This window comes from Pelobates fuscus, chromosome 11 (assembly GCF_036172605.1).
Source record: "Pelobates fuscus isolate aPelFus1 chromosome 11, aPelFus1.pri, whole genome shotgun sequence".
Lineage (NCBI taxonomy): Eukaryota > Metazoa > Chordata > Amphibia > Anura > Pelobatidae > Pelobates > Pelobates fuscus.
Genome location: NC_086327.1, coordinates 82,007,148 through 82,028,744, shown reverse-complemented (window position 1 = coordinate 82,028,744; position 21,597 = coordinate 82,007,148). Strand labels below are relative to the sequence as shown.

Below are 21,597 nucleotides of genomic sequence, written 5' to 3'. Positions count from 1 at the left end.
CCTAATCTTGAGCAGAACCAAGGCATGCACTCCACAGAGTCAGCTGCCACAATTGAATGACAGCAACTGAACCATGTTCTGGAGACCTTTATAAACCTCTTGTCTTTAAATATTGTAGTTTATTGGTATGTTTCCAGGTGGCATTATTTTCTCATAAATCACAGTATATCATTTAGTGGTTATTCACTGAAGTGAGAATCCAAAGTGAATTAAATAATTTTAGGCCAAAGTAGCAGACCTGGCAGCATAGCTAATTTAGATCATTTTTTCCAATTCAGCTATTTTAATAAGTTTGAAATTCACTCTGAATTCTCACATGTTTATGTATGTGTGTATGTACAGTTGTGCTCAAGATTGCATACCCTGGCAGCAATTGTGAAATTGTGGCATGGATTTTGAATCATATTGACTGATCATACAAAAAATATTATTTTATTGAAGGATAGTTTTCATATGAAGCCATATATTATTACATAGTTGTTTGGCTCCTATTGAAATCATAATGATAACAGAAATCACCCAAGTTGCCCTGATCAAAAGTCTACAAACCCTTTAATGTTTGGCCTTGTTACAGACACACAAGGGAACACATGCAGGTTATAATGGCAATTAAAGGTTAATTTCCCACACCTGTGGCACTTTAAATTGCAATTAGTGTTTGTATAAATAGTCAATGAGTTTGTTAGCTCTCACGTGGATGCACTGAGCAGGCTAGATACTGAGCCATGGGGAGCAGTAAAGAACTGTCAAAAGACCTACGTAACAAAACATTTTGAAGATGTACTAGGATATAAAAAGATATCCAAAACCTTGAAAATGCCAGTCAGTATTGTTCAATCACTTATTAAGAAGTTGAAAATGCAGGGATCTCTTGATACCAAGCCAAGGTCAGGTAGACCAAGAAAGATTTCAGCCACAACTGCCAAAATAATTGTTTGGGATACAAAGAAAAATCGACGACTAACCTCAGGAGAAATAGAGGTTGCTCTGGAAAAAGACGGTGTGGTTGTTTCAAGGAGCACAATATGACGATACTTGAACAAAAATGAGCTGCGTGGTCGAGTTGCCAGAAAGAAGCCTTTACTGCGCCAATGCTACAAAAAAGCCTGGTAACAATATGCCCGACAACACCTTGACACGCCTCAGTTTCTGGCACACTGTAATTTGGAGTGACGACCAAAATAGAGCTTTATAGTCACAACCATAAGCGCTATGTTTGGAGAGGGGTCAGCAAGGTCTATAGTGAAAAATACCATCCCCACTGTGAAACATTGTGGTGGCTCACTAATGTTTAGTGAGGTGTGAACTTTAAAGGACATGGGTATTTTATGTGAAAATTGATGGCAAGATGAATGCAGCATGTTATCAGAAAATACCGGCAGACAATTTGTATTCTTCTGCATGAAGGCTACTCATGGGACGGTCTTGGACATTCCAGCATGACAATGACACCAAGCACAAGACCAAGTTGACCCTCCTGTGGATACACCAGGACAAGGTGAAGGTTCTGGAGTGGCCATCAGAGTCTCCTGACCTTAATATAATCGAGCCACTCTGGGGAGATCTCAAACGTGCAGTTCATGCAAGACGACCAAAGACTTTGCATGACCTGGAGGCATTTTGCCAAGATTAATAGGCAGCTATACCACCTGCAAGAATCAGGGACCTCAGACAAAATACTGCATTATGTCATTGATGCTAAAGGGGGCAATACACAGTATAAAGATTACGGGTATGCAGACTTTTGAACAGAGGTCATTTAATTTTTTTTCTTTCTTTCTTGCCATGTTTTGTTTTATGATTGTGCGATCCTGTTATAACCTACAGTTGAATATGCACCCCATAAGAAATAAAATAAATGTGTTTTTGCCAGCTCACTCATGGTTTTCTTTAAAAATGGTACATATATTACCAATTCTCCAAGGTTATCCAAACTTTTGAGCACAACTGTGTGTGTGTGTGTGTGTGTGTGTATGTATTACACACTCACATCTACACTTAAAGCTGTAGACCTAAATGACAACACTGTTTACAGAGGAAGTATCACCTTCCTTTTTGTTTGTGACAGTTCACTTTTAAAGAACATTTGCAAGCTTACTTTGGGCAAGTATATTAATTAACAGCAGTCATTTTGTTATACATGCTTCTTATTATAGTGATTATTGTATCTTCTCTCCTAAGAACAATTGTCCCTTGGAAGATTTTCCGTCATGCCTTGCATGATGTTCACCCCATATCCTCTGGACTGGAAGCTATGGCTCTGAAATCCACTATTGACCTCACATGTAACGATTATATCTCTGTGTTTGAATTTGATATTTTTACACGGCTTTTCCAGGTGAGTATTCTTGAAAGAGAGTTTGTATTTGTATAATATGAGTCTGTGTGGTATGGTGATTGCAAAAAGATTAGTAAAGGAAATCAGCTCATTGACAGTGCCCATGGAATGAATAATGGTAATACCATATTTATCTGAACATGGCTTTATTGAGATTGGGGTCAAAGCATAGTACCCAGATAGGCTGTTGCTTGGGTCTGCCAACACAATTGTACAGGAAATCCCTATATCAAATTTACAGGGTATGAAATGGCTATATGTCAGGAAACTGGATAATGTACACTTGAAGTAGGTGCTGTTGTCATATCTATTGAGTGAGGAAACCATTCATTAGAGTAACACAGTAAAAGCTGGTTTGAACAGTGACCCATTTCCTGCGTATACGTTGGCACGACATACTGGAGAGGAAAGAATGGTTGAATTACATGGAAGTTTAAAGGGCAAACTAATAAAATTAGATATTCTCTTAGAAGAAGATTCTAAGTGGGCAGTATGGACACGGTGTCATGAAGTAAAGCTTAATTAGAATGAGTTTAAAGAAAACCTGTAAGACCTGTTCAGACTGAATACAGGTTAAACTGTGGTAAAGAAATTGAGACAAACCTAGATTGTGATGCCTTAATGCTCATACCCTCATCTCAAGACAGAGTTGACGTCTGGCCTTGTTCCACAGATGGGCACATGCTATTGTAAATTGATGTTTTGTACCATTTAGTCAGTGTGTCAAATTTTTCTGTATTTTCTCTGGCAGCCGTGGTCTTCCCTCCTCAGGAACTGGAATAGTCTGGCTGTTACACATCCTGGTTACATGGCTTTCCTGACCTATGATGAGGTTAAAGCTCGGCTTCAAAAGTTCATCCATAAACCTGGGAGGTGAGCATTTTCAAAATGTTTTGCAAGTAGTGAGCTGCTAAAGCAGTAATGCAAATACAGAAAGATGCTCTGAAATCGGTCGTATACTGTTCATGAATTTGTAATGGGGGATTTCTCCCTCTTATAATTTTTTTTTTTAAAAAGACGATACAGCAAGTTCCTAGGAATGCTTTGTTTGGGTTGTAGAAACATTTATTTCTTTCTTTTCTCTCGCACAGCTATATTTTCCGTCTGAGTTGCACGCGGCTTGGTCAGTGGGCAATTGGATATGTTACAGGTGATGGAAACATTTTGCAGACCATCCCTCACAACAAACCACTTTTCCAGGCTCTGATCGATGGATTCCGGGAAGGATTGTAAGACTATATTAATTTCCTGTCTTTTACCCTATGTCTTGAACATGAATTGTGTAACGTCTAAATATATTTTATTGTAATTTCTGTGTAATTTGCTTTTGTAGCTCCATATTTTTTTTTTTATTTTGTTTTTATTTTGTTTTGTGTTTTAAGCTTGAGTATGTTGTCATGTTTTTTCATATGCTACAGCTGATGTATTTCAGATGGATGAAGAAAGGATTTATTTTAGTGGATGTTGATGTCATGCGATGTCTTTAGTGTATGGCAGCCATCAAGTTATGGATAAAGAGAGCATGTGATCAGTAGGGCTTTTTTCCTTTTTTATATACTTTTGGCACTTCCTCTTTACACAGCTACCTTTTTCCTGACGGTCGCAACCAGAATCCAGATTTGACGGGCCTTTGTGAGCCCACACCTCAGGATCACATCAAAGTCACTCAGGTATCTTAATATGGGTAGATCATCCTGGGGATTGTTTAAATTTTCCACTGCAGTCTGTCTATACTCATAGGATTTCAGGTTATTCACTAAACCTTAAATTTTCACACATTCACATGACAATTACAAATATGCACCAAATATCAGATTTGTCACTTTTTGTCTCAAATTTGCCATCTCTAAATTCCCAACGGGTAACGGTTTAGTGCATGACCCAGACAATGTACTTTCTGATGTCATGGGACATTGGTAAACAGTTGTAAGTGAGGTGTTTCTCAAACCTGATTATGTATTTGTTCCCAGCAGGTTGTGTAAGATATTAGATTGGGCTTTCTTTAACACTTGTGATGCACCCATCTGAGTGAAGCAAACCTATATTCGTGAGGTGTGAACATTAAATATCGTAATCCTCACACCTCTGTCTTGCAGCTGGACACCCTGTTTTAGCTCCCTGTCAATCATCGTTATAAGCTCGGTCATTTGCACCTGCCAGCCAGCATAGAGAGCATACAGAGTAAAGGAGACATGAAATTATATTCCGGTTTCTTATTCTCTTTTTGCAATGTGTGCCTGGGCTGAACAGGTTTGTGATATGCTTGGCTAAATCTTTAATAGAAATTAAATCGGAAACAGAGCAGCAAAAAAAAAAAGTTAACACAAGTGATAGTTGACCTTCAATGTTTGATTCAGTGTTGGTTCCCCATTTAACTAGTTTTTAATTTAGATTTCAAAACCCATTGGGCAGATAGAATTAATCAAATGCAAACCTCCATAAAGTCATTTGAAGCATATCTATGTAACGTTCTGAATATATCCATAATTGTGAATTCATAAACGTTTGTATATTTACTATTGTGACTTCCCTTGTCCAGGAGCAGTATGAGCTCTACTGTGAGATGGGCTCCACTTTCCAGCTCTGCAAGATATGTGCGGAGAACGACAAGGATATCAAGATTGAGCCCTGTGGGCATCTTATGTGCACTTCGTGTCTCACATCCTGGCAGGTAAAAACAAAGCGTGCGACCGAATGCCGATAGAAAATTAAGATTTATTTCTAAATTGAAGTTTTATTATTTGAGAAAATTACACATAAAACACAATGCAATACTGTGAAGAAAAGAGACCCCAGCTACCTTTTTCTTCTATGTTTTGTGTTTAATTCCCTTTTTCTGCCAACAATAGCTTATCCGTTCGGCAGTTTGCATCACCGACAATTGAGTGTTCCCTGGGTGGCCGTTGTTTGTATAGCCGCCCGCCACGAGGAAAAGAAAACGGCGGCCATCTTGTCCGCACGAGGCGAGTCAGCGGGACTTGGTCGTCGAGTGTCCGGAACTAAAATCGGACACTCGACCGTGCGAGGTACCGCTGAAAACTACCGGACGGCCGGTTCTCCAACTTGCCGAACACCCAGAAGAGCGGCATTCGGTAGTTATCCCCGTATGGACCAGGGGAACAATCGCTCCTATGAGCCAGGAGAGTATTTTCGGGACTTTTGACAGTTTGCGCCCTTTTTCCCAAGCGACCGACCCCACACACGGAATTCGTGGAACCATTTTGGGCAGGAGCCTCGTGTGTGGTCGGTAAACTAAGACTTCCACACTTTTTAAAAACCCCTGAACCGATCTGGGCGAAATTTGGATATGTTTGCCTCCCAGATCGGGGCTATCAGGGGATATGTATTTTGTGGGGATACCTTGTGGGGAAAGGGGTGTTCCAATGTTGGGGTAAAATGTGTGCCCTCTGCCTGGAGATAATTGATTTAACCTTTAACTTATCTCACTATCTTCCAGGCAGAGGAAGGGGCGTGTAGTACGAAAATACTGTACAGTGATTGGTAATATGTTTGTTTGTTTTGGGAGGTCCTCTTGCATGAGGACCCCCATAAAAGCCAGCCTGTTTCAATAAAGCTTTAGTTCTGTTACACCCTTCATGAAGTCTTGGCTCATGTTTGGGGAAAGGATACTCTAACTACTGGGAAGGATTGTCGTGAAGCTGTATTCATCTCTACCCCCTGCTGGAGTTATGGTCACTTATACTCAGCAGCTGGAAAAGGAACAAGGGACTGCAGTAATATCTCCCCTGCAGGTCCTAACAAATACATTATAAAAACCTAGCATAGTAAGAATTCTAGAGTAAGGACTCTAGCAGCTGAGGAAGGGATCCTCAATAAACATAATCTGTGATGTAATGCCACATAATTCAGTAGATGATGTCAGACCTAGAAAGGAGTTGGCCAGCATCACTGGGCACCTTTAATAATGTACAGCGAGGAAAAGCGGTACATGAAACTGATGGTGTAGGGGAAAGGGAGATGGAGGAGTTCAAGGATTAAAAGAAGCATCTTCAGTCATGGCAGTCTCTCTCCAAGTAAGGTTTGACAACTTACAAAGCAAAGGATGAAGCCAGTGAAACCATAGGTGGTTGGCGTCTTTGGTCTCGGTATCACATGAACTCAAACCTTTAACCTTACATGGGTCTTCCACAGCTTGTACTGAGGGGGGTGCACTTATTTCCAGAATGAGAGTAAGTGCTTTGGCAATGGTTATAGTAGCTAGATGGATCTAGACTTCTTATACTTATTAATCCATATGATGAAATAGCATAGTGCCTGTTATGAAAGAAAGGACAAGTCTGATAAGTGGGAAATTATCTCCTCTAGAAGGGCTTCCCACCATATGTATAATTCCAAGTCACAGTGACATCAAAGAGGAGTCTGAATAAGGCCTCGAGAAAATAAAACCGTCAGTCCTATACCACAAGGATTTTTTATATATATATATATATATATATATATATATATATATATATATATATATATATATATATATATATATATATATATATATATATATATATATATATATATACACATAACATCCCTCCTCTTTTTAGCACCCAAGTCCCCATTTGTCTTCTCTATTCATTAGAAATGGATACCTGATGCTTACAGCAATTTATCTTTCTTATTTTAGGAATCCGAGGGCCAGGGCTGCCCGTTTTGCCGCTGTGAAATCAAAGGAACTGAGCCAATCGTGGTTGATCCTTTTGATCCAAGAGGAGGTGGCATGGCTGAAATGTTAAGACACTGTCTAGATGGTGCCCCCTCTCCATGTTACGAAGACGATGATGATGATTGTAGCAATGATTCTCTTTTCATGCTTGCAGGAGCAAAGGTGAGTTTGAGATTATTGCATCAATTTTAGAAAAGCTTCTGAGCTTCTACTTGGGTATGTAGAAGCAGTCACAGCCATGGCATTTCTAAAAAGGTTCCTAAAGTTAATAAATCAATCAGTCATTTTGTCAAATATTCATTCAGTGATATGTGGAAATCATGGCTTGTTAATTGCTCAGGGATTTGAATTTGAAGATCTTTTGTACTTCTATAACTTTTTAAAATGTGAAAAAAGTAGACCTATTTTGTTTTTGGTTTTTTTGCCTTTAGTATATTTAAAGTTTACTTATTTTTGGTCTTAGGTGGAAAGGCCCCCATCTCCTCTTTCTCTTGCTCCACAAGCCTCATTGCCTCCTGTACCACCACGTCTAGACCTGCTACCGCCGAGACCTGCCAGTTCCACTGGGGCCTGCAGTCCTTCAACAAGCTCCAAGGTTAGAATATGTTCCTCATAAACTTCATAAACTTAAACTAGACTAGGATTCTCTATATAAATACACTATTTGGCTAGCCACCTGACGTGTTCTTGCTTATTGTATGGCCAGAAGCAAGACCATATTTAGTAGCACCTGGTTTTGCAATTGACTGCTTTTTGATTTTTATGTTGCAGGTTCCAAGCAGCATACATCACAAGGATAAACCACTGCCCGTCCCCCCAACACTTCGAGACCTACCACCTCCTCCACCTCCAGACAGACCTCACTCTATGGTGGGTGACAGCAGACCACAAAGAAGACCTCTGCCTTCCACCCCTGCAGACAAGCCTCCATCATTTCAATCAGCCCGTCCGGCAGATCCCTGGAATCCCCGCTCTGTGCCCAAGGCTCCCACACCCAGTCTTACTTCAGGGGCCGATTCATGGACAGGAGGGAAGGAATTAACCAACCGCCACTCCCTGCCTTTTACATTGCCCTCACATGTGGATGAGAGGAGGGACCGACATGGCAGCACTCAGAGTTTGGACAACACTGGCATAGTGAGTGAGGTGTATGGCAAAGAAGGGTACAAATTTAGATGAATGGAATGCTTTCTATTCTTTTGCAGCTTACATTGTAGGGCATACAAAGTGCTCTATTACAAAGATAACTTTGAAGGGATTTACAAAGAATGAGGCAGTGAGAGATTAATTCATATGCAAAAAAAAAAGCTAAGGCTGTGACGTTTTCAGATTAAAGTATTAGCCTTGAAACCAGCAAAGGGATGAAATGTGCACAAAATGTGTGTTTTCCCTAACCAATGATAAAATATATATTTTTTTTTTCCTGCATTCTCCACTGTCCATTTTCTTCTGTCCTGATGTCGATACTGCTGTCGATACCCATGCAGTTAGATTTTTTTTTTTCCCGATTTGTCTCACACTGTTTAATCCCAATCTTTACTTACAAACTTTACTTTCACTGACAAACATTTGTGTTTTCTGTCTTTCTCACTCTTTGCCATTCTTCTCTAGAATTCATGTGTTGATTTGTTGGCTGGAATAGATCTGGATGATCCCAAAGTGAAGCAGTCGTCCTCTGCCAATGCCATCTACTCCCTGGCCTCCAGGTACATGTTGTCTTTACCTATAAATAAATAAATAACTTTGCAATATTCTATTTGCAACTTCTGCATGGTTATCTCAGCTTGTCATCCTTTTATTCAGTCCATGATTTTATAATAAAACAATGCACTATATAATACAAATCTGGTCTTATGTGTTAAAAGATTGTGTGGAAGTTGCTGTTATTATGTGCAGTGAGAGGTCACCATAATCTGACCGATGGGACAAACTGAGAAAGAACATTCTTTCGTGTAGTTATAAATGGCTTGTCCACATTTGCATTGGAATAATGTATGATCATAATTTTGCTATGTACTATATAAATTAATGAATTTTGAGCTTCCCACAAGCCCATTCTTACATTTTTGTAAAATAGCTATGTTTTTGGTGTGGTCTGTTTTTTGTTTGTTTTTGTGGGGTGGCTTTTTCATTATTCAAATATTCTCTTAGCTTTAGCAAAAAACAGGAACATGCGTTTTAACCCCTTAAGGACACATGACATGTGTGACATGTCATGATTCCCTTTTATTCCAGAAGTTTGGTCCTTAAGGGGTTAAACAACCATTGTAAATGTAATAACTATAAACATAGACTTGAGAAGTGACCATATAGTCACCTAAATTACTTTAGCTAAATAAAGCAGTTTTAGTGTATAGATCATTCCCTTGCAATTTCACTGCTCAATTCACTGTCATTTAGGAGTTAAATCACTTTGTTTCTGTTTATGCAGCCCTAGCCACACCTCCCCTAGCTATGATTGACAGAGCCTGCATGAAAAAAAAACTGGTTTCACTTTCAAACAGATGTAATTTACCTTAAATAATTGTATCTCAATCTCTAAATCGAACTTTAATCCCTTAAGGATCCAAACTTCTGCAATAAAATGGAATCATGACATGTCACGCATGTCATGTGTCCTTAAGGGGTTAATCACATACAGAATGTTCTTGCAGGGTCTATCAAGCTATTAACACAGCAGGGGATAAGAAAATCATGTTCTATACACCAAAACTGCTTCATTAAGCTAAAGTTGTTCAGGTGACTATAGTGTCCCTTAATGCTTTCCTTAGTTACATACCTGGGATCATCCACAAGCATGGTTTCCCAACCTTCCTAATAACAATAAAATCCACTATTGGAATATTTTGGAAGTGTGCATGCAGTGGTGAACAAACAAGCCCACATGTTGTTATATTTTGTGTGGTTATGTTGTTGAGTATCCTCTTCATGTAGTAAATCCTGAAAGATCTCTGCATGTAACCTCCTTGTTAACCCCTTAAAGGGACTCTATAGTCAACATATAAAAGCAAGAAAGACAGGTCCCCCAGCCTTCCTTCTTGCTTTTATATGAACTTACATTTAATTAAAAAAAAATTCGAGGTGTTTTTATATTAAAAACTTACCTCCGTTCCAGCGCCGAGCTCCCAGCTCAAAATGACGAAATCGCGGGGCCCAATAGGACGCTTCTCTGAGAGAAGCGTCATGGCGAAGTGGTGCGTATGCGCGGCTTCGCGCTGCACCAATCGCGTTCTTCATAGAGCGGCATTGACAGCCGCCCTATGAAGAACCGGAGCGCTTTACCGCGCATGTGCGCGGAATGCGCGTTCGCGAGCTGAGCTGTCTGACAGCTCAGCTCGCTTTCTAAAACTATCAATAAGGGGGGGGGGGCCTACTGTCCCCCCCCGGCCCCCACCCCTGAGCGGCGGGTGGGGGCCCTAAAATTCACAATAGGGGGGGGACCTACTGTCCCCCCCCGGCCCCCACCCCTGAGCGGCGGGTGGGGGCCCTAAAATTATCAATAAGGGGGACCTATTGTCCCCCCCCAGCCCCCACCCCTGAGCGGTGGGTGGGGGCCCTAAAATTCACAATAGGGGGGGGACCTATTGTCTCCCCCCCGGCCCCCACCCCTAAGCGGTGGGTGGGGGCCCTAAATACAAAGGGGGGGGACCCTAGTTAACCCTCCCTCCCCCCCCCCCCCCCCCCCAAAAAAATATCTCCCTACCTACCCCCCTCACCCTAAAAATAATGAGGGGGGACCCTTTAACTAAAAACCTGTAAAGAAAAAAAATAAGATAAAAACAACTTACCATTCGATGTTTTCTTTCTTCTAAAATCTTCTTTCTTCAGCCCCAAAAAAGGGCAAATAAAAAGCCATAATAACCGACACAATAAAAAAAAAAAAAAAAACCCGAGCGCAAAAAAAATAATCCATCTTCACCCATGGAGGGCTCCGCGCAGACTGAGCTCCGCAGGGCGGGGGAAGGCTTATAAAGCCTTGCCCCGCCCTGCAATTAGGCTAAGAACACTCTGATTGGTGGGTTTAAGCCAATCAGAGTGCTCTTTGTCATTTTACAAGCTTGGGAAAGTTCTTTGGAATTTTCCCACGCTTGTAAAATGACACAGAGCACTGTGATTGGATGGATTTCAAGCCATCCAATCACAGTGCTCTGTGTCATTTTACAAGCTTTGGAATTTTCCCACACTTGTAAAATGACACAGAGCACTGTGATTGGAGGGATTTCAAGCCATCCAATCACAGTGCTCTGTGTCATTTTACAAGTGGGAAAGTTCTTTGGAATTTTCCCACGCTTGTAAAATGACAAAGAGCACTGTGATTGGATGGCTTGAAATCCATCCAATCACAGTGCTCTGTGTCATTTTACAAGCGTGGGAAAATTCCAAAGAACTTTCCCAAGCTTGTAAAATGACAAAGAGCACTCTGATTGGCTTAAACCCACCAATCAGAGTGTTCTTAGCCTAATTGCAGGGCGGGGCAAGGCTTTATAAGTCTTCCCCCGCCCTGCGGAGCTCAGTCTGCGCGGAGCCCTCCATGGGTGAAGATGGATTATTTTTTTTTGCGCTCGGGTTTTTTTTTAATTTATTTATTTCGTCGGTTGTTATGGCTTTTTATTTGGCCTTTTTTGGGGCTGAAGAAAGAAGATTTTAGAAGAAAGAAAACATCGAATGGTAAGTTGTTTTTATCTTATTTTTTTTTCTTTACAGGTTTTTAGTTAAAGGGTCCCCCCTCATTATTTTTAGGGTGAGGGGGGTAGGTAGGGAGATATTTTTTTTTTTGGGGGGGGGGGGGGAGGGTTAACTAGGGTCCCCCCCCTTTGTATTTAGGGCCCCCACCCGCCGCTCAGGGGTGGGGGCTGGGGGGGGACAGTAGGTCCCCCCCCCTTATTGATAATTTTAGGGCCCCCACCCGCCGCTCAGGGGTGGGGACAGTAGGTCCCCCCCCTTATTTATTATTTTAGGGCCCCCACCTGCCGCACAGGGGTGGGGGCCGGGGGGGGGACAATAGGTCCCCCCCTTATTTATCATTTTAGGGCCCCCACCCGCCGCACAGGGGTGGGGGCCGGGGGGGGGGCAGTATGTCCCCCCCTTATTTTTTATTTTAGGGCCCCCACCCGCCGCACAGGGGTGGGGGCCGGGGGGGGGAGGAGAGTAGGTGTCCCCCCCCCCCCCCCCCCCCCCCTTTAAACACTATTGTGGCCAGACAGCATCCCTGTGGGTTCGGGCTTCAGCTGTCAGCTGAAGCCACGCCCACAGCAGTGCTGACAGGCTATCAGCACACAAAGCGCGTTCACAGTGCTTTGTGTGCTGATAGCCCGTCTGATGCATTCACCCAGAATGCATCGGACGAGAGGCCTTTTTAGGGCCTCTGAACTCGGAAGTCCCTCTGGTGGCCGTCTGACTGCAACAAGAGGTGTTCCAAGCTTCCAATGTAAACACTGCATTTTCTCAGAAAATACAGTGCTTACAAGAAAAAGGCTCCGGGTAGCTGTAGCACTCACCTAAACAACCTCATTAAGCTGAAGTTGTTCAGGTGACTATAGTGTCCCTTTAAGGACACATGACATGTGTGGCATGTCATGATTCCCTTTTATTCCAAAAGTTTGGTCCTTAAGGGGTTAAAGTGTGTAGAGAAAGGAATATGGTGGCTATTGGAAGCCCCTGGAGCCCACTGTTTGCCAGGGACCAGCAGCTTTCTAAACTCCCAGTTCCAAAATTTTGCACTGCATTTCTTCTTCCCAGTGTAACACATTGATTTTAAGTTTGTAAAACTACTCCACTCTGCATTTTTTATTTGTAATTTTTTTTTTTTTAAAGGTTTTAAAATTTCCATTTCCGCCGGAAAATGTTTTTTCCCAAGACTTTAAAAGTTCGGGAAATGTTGCATCTCTAGCTTTTGCTGGGTTTTCGGGTAATTTTATTGGCCATAGTGATCTGTTGTCTAGGTTTGATTGAGCCTGGTGCAGTGACTTTGCAGAATGTCTGCCATAATCTGTAGGATTTCACCTCCAGTACTTTTAACTAGAAATGTAACTGTGTGTGTGTGTAGATAGATATACATTGTGTGTGTGTGTGTGTGTGTGTGTGTGTAGATAGATATACATTGTGTGTGTGTGTGTGTGTGTGTGTAGTTTGATATACATTGTGTGTGTGTGTGTGTGTGTAGATAGATATACATTGTGTGTGTGTGTAGATAGATATACATTGTGTGTGTGTGTAGATAGATATACATTGTGTGTGTGTGTAGATAGATATACATTGTGTGTGTGTGTAGATAGATATACATTGTGTGTGTGTGTAGATAGATATACATTGTGTGTGTGTGTAGATAGATATACATTGTGTGTGTGTGTAGATAGATATACATTGTGTGTGTGTGTGTGTGTAGATAGATATACATTGTGTGTGTGTGTGTGTGTAGATATACATTGTGTGTGTGTGTAGATAGATATACATTGTGTGTGTGTGTGTGTAGATAGATATACATTGTGTGTGTGTGTGTGTGTAGATATACATTGTGTGTGTGTGTGTGTGTGTGTGTAGATAGATATACATTGTGTGTGTGTGTAGATAGATATACATTGTGTGTGTGTGTAGATAGATATACATTGTGTGTGTGTGTGTGTGTAGATAGATATACATTGTGTGTGTGTGTGTGTGTAGATAGATATACATTGTGTGTGTGTGTGTGTGTGTGTGTAGATAGATATACATTGTGTGTGTGTGTAGATAGATATACATTGTGTGTGTGTGTGTGTGTGTGTGTGTGTAGATAGATATACATTGTGTGTGTGTGTAGATAGATATACATATTGTGTGTGTGTGTAGATAGATATACATATTGTGTGTGTGTGTATAGATATACATATTGTGTGTGTGTGTATAGATATACATTGTGTGTGTGTGTGTGTATAGATATACATTGTGTGTGTGTGTGTGTGTAGATATACATTGTGTGTGTGTGTGTGTGTGTGTAGATATACATTGTGTGTGTGTGTGTGTGTGTGTGTGTGTGTAGATATACATTGTGTGTGTGTGTGTGTGTAGATATACATTGTGTGTGTAGATATACATTGTGTGTGTAGATATACATTGTGTGTGTGTGTAGATAGATATACATTGTGTGTGTGTGTGTGTGTGTAGATAGATATACATTGTGTGTGTGTGTGTGTGTGTGTGTGTGTGTAGATAGATATACATTGTGTGTGTGTGTGTGTGTGTGTGTAGATAGATATACATTGTGTGTGTGTGTGTATGTGTGTAATATCCCATTAGAAAATTGGTATGAGGAATTTAGAATTTAAAGAATCAAACAGTTGTAGTAGAATGTAAACATTATTTCACAAGCTGGAAAAACAGGCCTTACCCATGATCAATATAGTTTGTTTTACCAGCAGTGCAGTGATAAGCTTATATTTTAGGAAATAGGTAGCAAAATGATTATGCTATCACTCTCCTTCCTCTCGAACTGTTCAGCTTGTAATATTCATATTTTATTGCAATTTCCTGTATCTGGCACCATCATACCCTTACACAAGTACTGTTACTTCCTCTCCAGTAGAAAGGAAGTGCTTTATATTGTATATAAAGATCCATAGTAAATTGTTATAGGAATTGATTTGGCTGACATCGTGCTGTTTTTAATTGACCTTTCTAATTCGCTCAGGCCATTTATGGTGCCAAAGCCTTCAGCAGGGAATCATTCAGACAGTGGTGAAGATTCTGAATATATGTGTCCTTCATCAAGGCCGGTAAATCCATCTGTACTACCAAAATCTGAAACAAGAAGGCCATTAGACGCATTGCCTGCTTTCTGGTAAGTGGGGTAATAGAATCTTTGAATTGTCAAATTATGCCTGTTATAGTGGAGAACACATGGTCAGCAGGGTATTGGTATATATTTGTGTGAGATTAATGAGAGCTTGATGTCATGCTGACCTTAGAGAAGGATCGTGTTAACAGAAGATGTTAACAAATTTTATTTGTTTCTTCACAAACAGTTCACCTGAGCACCAGATTGAAAGGGAGTCTTATGAGACCATGTACAACATCCAATCCCAAGCTGCACCCATCTTTGTGGAGCCTGGGAAAGAGGAAGGTAGGAAAGTTGCTAACGCCGTGTATGAAATCCAGCATGAAGAGTAGATTCCATTGGGGTTAAGTCTGTAGATTTGTTCATCGTTGGTTATGAGCAACCAGAATTCCAGAATAGAATTTAGCAGCAAGTGAATACAGCCAAGGATTCATGTCCCGCATACAGTGCGTTTATCATGTAAAATCTAAGATTTTTAAAGGGTGCATGTCATGTGGTTTGTTCATTTAGAGGTTTCCCATGTGTTTCGGTCCATATACAAACAGAAAACAAAATAACATTTTGTGATGTCTTTGTGTTTCACACAGCAGACGAATGTCTTGCAGCTTCTGCAAATGGTCCTAAAGATGACGACGATGATGATGGATATGACATACCAAAGCCCCATGTGCCTATGGCTCCTGCCCGCCGCACAGTCTCAGATATTTCTGATGCCTCTCCTGCCTTCAGTCAATCAACAGTGGTTAGGGATCCTGGAGCAGGTGAATGGGTATAGTGGGAACAATGTAATGTATCATAATACAGTAGTATTTATAGCAGCAAACAGGAAAACATTTTCTAGATATTTACTATATAGTTTAACACAAAATTGTGAAATACTTACATTTTGTATATGTCACCATGTGAATGTTCCATAGGTGCCAACTTCAGAAAATTGCTCGTTCTTCTTGAGCAAAGATGAGCCTCCGCAATGTTGGAGTATATACAGGATTATTCACTAAACACCGGATTTTGTCCAAAGGGACAATATTCGGTGAATAAGATTGGCCAAAGCGGATGCAATTCATTCTCAAATTTATTAAAGCCAAATGCTGTCAGTATTTGGTTTATCGGACCGATTCTGTAACATTAGTTTGGAAAATCACCAATATCCACATCCAAACCAATTTACAGCACTGGAATCAGATTTATTGCGACCGCGTGGTGGCCGATGATAAACCAAATGCATTTTGCAGGATGCTTGTTTGTAAATTATCATTTACTTGCCTTTTGCAAAACCTTGTCTGGGTTAATTAAAATGTAAAAAAAAAAAAATTCCTATGCAGGTCAATAAGACCTCCATTTTATTATAATGAAGGTAACGTGCCTCCCCTCTCATCTACCATCCGGCAGAACGGATTGCTCTGTGTGAAACTGCAGGAGTTGGTCATTTAACAGTAGAGTCTGAACCAATATAGATGCTCAGCCAGATAAAGTGATTATTTTCTCAAAACACATCATTTTTATGAAATCTACCTAATTAAAGTTAAACAAAGCTGTATACCTAGCACTATAGTACCCTACAGCGCCCCCCTTTGCTCGCCACTAGAGGCAATCTAAGTGCTGCAATGTAACATTGCAGTTTCTCAAAAACTGCAATGTTTTACATTGCAGGCCTAAGGGGAGCTAGGGACACAGCACCCAGGCTAGTTGAGTGAGATGAAGTGGTCTGGGTGCCTAAAGTGTCCCTTTAAATGCAATAAACTTTAAATGTGAAGTTAATTTTTTATTACAGTTGTCCTTTAAGATTAATTTTAGTCTTCCTACCCCCCTGTTAAACCTCAACCAGCCATAAGTAAGAATTCAAATTTTCATCCTCTGGAATTTTTACCATGATCTAGAAGTCATTCAGTACACACATGGGATATGCACCGCAAAGTTTAATCACCTTTCCTAACTTGCAAAAATGTTGTATGAAAAACATATAATACATACAAAACATAATATAGTGGTTTAGTAAAATATTATTTCTTTTTAGGGCTCCTGGAGTCTTCTCAGGTCCCTGAACGTCCACCGAAGCCCTTCCCCAGACGGATGAATTCCGAACGCAGATCTGCTGCAGCTGGTGATACCTTGCCAGCACCTCTCTCCAGCGAGATTGAAAGTTTGTTAAGCCAAGGTTATTCCCAACAGGACGTTAACAAGGCCCTGCTTATTGCCCATAACAATATTGAGATGGCCCGCAACATCCTTCGTGAGTTTGTGGCCATTCCTACTCCCCCTCATGTGGCCTCATAGCAGCTGAGGTCCAAATTAACTCCTTACCCAGTTCAAGGAGAGATGAACAGGGAGAGTGTACCTCTGTTCCTTGAGTACATAGGCAACAGAAGGGCAACCGCAACCAGTGGGGGTAGGTGTGGGTACAGGGAACTTGAGAGATCAGCCCACAGCCGGACCCTTAACTGGACGCATACAGGGTACGGGTGCTAGCCTGCCTTTTGTCAATCAGCATTAATAAGTCAGGTGATCTGCAAACAATCTGATTGCTACTCAGATTCCCTCCATCTTTCCCCTACCTGTAATCTGCTGCCTATCTTGCGCAATGTTCAGGCTTGCAGGGCTTGGATTTGGTTTGGGCTATATTCATGGATATATTGAGCCCACATGCCTCCTCTTTCTCTGCCTGTCTGAATAAGTTGTAGGAATGTTCTATTTGCCTGGTCCAGGGTGAGGTGTGTGAGATGAGCTCATTAGGTTTCTCACACATTTTTTTCTTTCATTGAAATATTTTTATTAAAATCCCCGTTATAGAATTGAATGGGATTTAGTAAGTACCTTCTTCTAGTGTAGCCATGTCCAACATTTTCATATAGTGGGCTTTAGCTCTGTTATATTCCTGTACTGATGGGACAGAAGCTATTTACTATATGCTAGCAAGGAGTTCATAGGCAGTGTAGGGCCCACAGAACATCCCACTGGGGTCCAAGTACAGCTAGGAGAATTGTAATCTGGACAGCCCTGCTCGGGTGCAGTAGTAGATGATATCACTGACTGAATAACATTGCCTGTGGTGAAAAATGCCAGCTTATCCCATCTGAACAGGCATTTCTGGATTGTTTGAAAGGCATTATTAGCAGGATCTCCTAACCCTTTTCAGTTTTACCTGCTTTTTTTTTTTTTTTTTTTTTTTTTTTTTTTTTTTTTTGAAGTTAACGTGTGACTCGAGGCAATAAAGCACTCCAGGGATTTGGGTGTCTGTTACCCTTTTTTTTTTTTTGTTTTTTTTTGTGCATTATTGCCACAAAACTCAGGGCAAAAGGGGAAGTGTGGGGTTGTTCTGTCTTGATGTGGAATCAAGGGGACAAGAATGAGGTGCGTTCAAAGCTGATTATATTGGGCAAACAAATTTGGTTGCGTTGCTTTCTGAAAATCAAACCGAACAAGTCCGTACTAAAAAATAGAATGCTGACTTACATATGAGTGCATACAATTGGCAGAGCGTTAAATATTATATGTATAGTCTCTGATTTGTTTTTTCATTTGCTGTTAACTGGGTTCTCTTGAACACTGCAGCACTTTTAAGCCAGGAGTGTCACACTGCCGAATCCAGCTCTTAACGACAACTTCGGCAATGATTTCTGAGCTTTTGGCTGGTAGAGAGTTGGTGGAGTCGAATTCAACATCATCTAGGGAAATGCAGTTTAACATCTCTATTTTATGGGAACATATTTAAATAACAATTTAATTTCGTTAACATTCAATGCATTAAATTCAAATTTGCCTTTAGAACTGTAAAACACACCCAGTATCTGCAAAATTATCCAAATTGGCCAGTTTATTCCACTCTCAGTGAATGCACCTCTTGGGGAAGGGGGCCTCTTGCTGTGAAGATCTGGAGAGGAGGAGATGTGGCAGTTTATATTGGATCATATTTAAAGGGGCAGTCTAAGCACCATAATCCATGCAGCTCACTGTATTGGTTATGAGTCAAACAGTCTGACCGCTTCCATGTTTATTTCAAACCATTTAAGGTTTTTGGTAAAGACCACGGCTTTGTCTTCTGTTAATGTAGATGTGCATTAGCCCATCAAATTATGTCTGGTCGTAATGGACTGCGAGTACTGGGCTAACATATTCTCACTCAGTAAATAAAGGGCCATGCAGTAGTCAAGAAGTGTGGGGGAAAGCACCCACAGAGTGTTAACTACGGCCGTGAGCTGCTGTGATTATTGTGCTTAGAGTGCCTTGTTAAGGGCCCACACATACTGCTGCATCATCTTCATGCTGCATTCTGTCTGTCTCACTGTCTCCATGCAACATTCAGCAAATTACATGTACAGAAAGAATGAATTCACAGTATGCGTTATGTGTAACCTAAATAATTTTATTTTTGCATTTATGTCTAGCTCTATGTTGCATATGTACATGCGTGTGTGTATATATATTCTTCACGTATGTATTTGTGTGTGTCTGTATGTGTGGGTGTATGTGTATATAAAATACAAATAAATATATATAAATTATGTGCAGCCATGCAAACTCCTATATATATCTCAATTTCCTCAGAATTCTGTTGGTGCTAAAAAAAACACCTGCAGGAAAAAGTTAGTCGCACACTCTGCAGTTTTGGAATAAATTATGTATAACAGACATTTCAATTCTAATATTAAAACAAGGCGTATGCTGAATGTATTCTTATTATGGCTTTATTGCTAATCCCAACTATGTGCTTTGTTTTGGTGTGTTTGTGCATTAATAAGTGTGTACATTTGTATGCCTCCACACACTGTGGATAAGTCTTGGACCACAACGAACAATTCAAATTAAAGCCATATCTCCAAACAGGAAGTGTTTGGAGAAATAAACCCCATATATAATGCTAAGAGTAATGGAGTGGAAATGGAAAAACAATGGAAAAACCATGAAAACGTACAAATGCTGTTTTAACACACATTAATTGTGATGCCGTTTAGATTGGGACCCAGCTTTTTTTTTTTTCTTTCTTTTTTTTTTTTTTTGTATATTGTGTCCTGTAGTGTGTGTGTGTGTATGTATTTATCAGAAATGTTTTATTTTATCTATATAGCGATTTATCTATCAAGAAAACATTTCTGCCAAGTATAGGGTGGCCCAAACTTTATTGCACCACGCTCTATATACCTGTTCTATTGAAATATGAAAAGTCATGGACATTGCCAGTCTGGGTTTTAAAGGAAGACTTCAAGCACCATCACCACTACAGCACGCTGTAGTGCAGAGGTGCCCAAAAGGTAGATCTCCAGATGTTTTAAGACTACAGCTTCCATGATGCTTTGTCATTCTAAACGCTTGAGTTGTTCTATATCATCTGGGGAACTACTTTTTGGGCACCCCTGCTGTAGTGGTTATGGTGTATGTACATTGTTTAATAGTTTGACTTCTTACCTGATGTCTGCCAGAAAGTGAGAGCTATAAGCTCCTGTTAAGAGCTTCCGTTAGCTCTCCTGAGCTAAACCCTGCAGTGCATGGCTTGCTCATATGCGGTGTTTTCAGTTTTCTGATGTTTTGATCCAATAATGTACAGCTTAATTCATATTGTCATTCCCTATAAAAGTTTGCAGGGTAGAATGAAACCAGTGACTATTCACTGCCAGCTATAGCATGTAAACTGCCTATTCAAAAATAAGTGTTCATTTTCATTCTTATGTTAAGTACCATCATTTTCTATCCATATGTTAACTTGTGAATGTGCTTTTTGGCAAAGAACAGCTTTTGCTTTTAAGCTTTTCTTTTATTATTTTTTTGGTTAGTATTAATTTTGCAGAGAGCGGGTCTCTGTGTGTGTGTGTGTATATATTGTTTCGGAATATATGTGTAGACACACAGTTATTCAGTAAAGTGAGACTTGTTGGGAGTCCCAAACGAATTTAAAATTTAAAACTGCAGTAGCGGAACTGGTAGCATAGCTGATATAAATAATTTTTTAGATTTGGCAATTTGGCACTTAATTTTAAAATTCATTGGAAATTCCATCAACTCTCACTTTAGTGAATAACAATGATAGAATGATTTTACTCTATGCAGACCTAGAAAGTTCAGTTGCACACACAGATTCTGTGCTAGTGATATACTACATCTTTAATCACAATTAACCATTGTTTTTTTTGCGGGCTGGGGGGAGAAAGTCTTGAATGCTATTTAGATTTTTTTTAATTTTTTTTTGCTTTTACATTGTAGCATTTGCAATGTTAACCATTCCTCTGTGTATCAGTGCATGGGTATGTGGCCAATATTTCCCCAGAAAAAGTAAAACTAAAATCTGTGGCAAAGCATATGAGCTAAAAGTGTGTACACAACACTTCTGTGCTCGTGGTTCCTTCTGCTGAACATTGAGAACTTGGTGCGTCTATCATATTAAAGGAACAGTTCAAGTACCATAACCACTAGCACCTGTTGTAGTTGTTATGGTGCTAGGAGTGACCTGGCACTTTCCCACAGTAAGTAGATAAATTTACAATTTAACTGGGTTCTGTTAGGTGCCCATCGCACCCTTCTCTGACCCCCTAATCTTCTGCCCTAAGCTAAGCCTGATGGTGCAGGGAAGCACCCATTGGGTGAGAGCGCTTCCAGCTCCAGAGGAGGCGGTCGCAGGCTCCTGGCAGACCGCAGCTAAGTTGTCAAACCATTATTAAATGGTTTGACTACTACTCTGGGAGAGCTTAGGGCACTACTGGTACTATAACCACCACAGCGGGCAGTAGAGGTTATGGTGATTGGAGTGTTCATTTTAATTTTCTCTCTGACTTTAAACCT

The 21,597-nt window shown here is 40.5% G+C and overlaps 1 protein-coding gene across 1 annotated transcript in view; it reads left to right on the top strand.

Moving 5' to 3' along the window:
- The window catches only part of CBL (Cbl proto-oncogene), a 53,623-nt gene extending 33,806 nt beyond the window's left edge, over positions 1-19,817 (top strand). Inside the window, exons 4-16 of the mRNA XM_063437112.1 lie at positions 2,182-2,338; positions 3,090-3,211; positions 3,430-3,567; positions 3,921-4,008; positions 4,878-5,009; positions 6,978-7,178; positions 7,480-7,611; positions 7,788-8,153; positions 8,628-8,722; positions 14,680-14,829; positions 15,014-15,111; positions 15,414-15,587; positions 16,844-19,817. Coding sequence (XP_063293182.1) covers positions 2,182-2,338; positions 3,090-3,211; positions 3,430-3,567; positions 3,921-4,008; positions 4,878-5,009; positions 6,978-7,178; positions 7,480-7,611; positions 7,788-8,153; positions 8,628-8,722; positions 14,680-14,829; positions 15,014-15,111; positions 15,414-15,587; positions 16,844-17,103 — 2,113 coding nt within the window. The 3' untranslated portion in view covers positions 17,104-19,817. The remainder of the gene's footprint in view (positions 1-2,181; positions 2,339-3,089; positions 3,212-3,429; positions 3,568-3,920; positions 4,009-4,877; positions 5,010-6,977; positions 7,179-7,479; positions 7,612-7,787; positions 8,154-8,627; positions 8,723-14,679; positions 14,830-15,013; positions 15,112-15,413; positions 15,588-16,843) is intronic.
- The last annotated feature ends 1,780 nt before the right edge of the window (positions 19,818-21,597 follow it).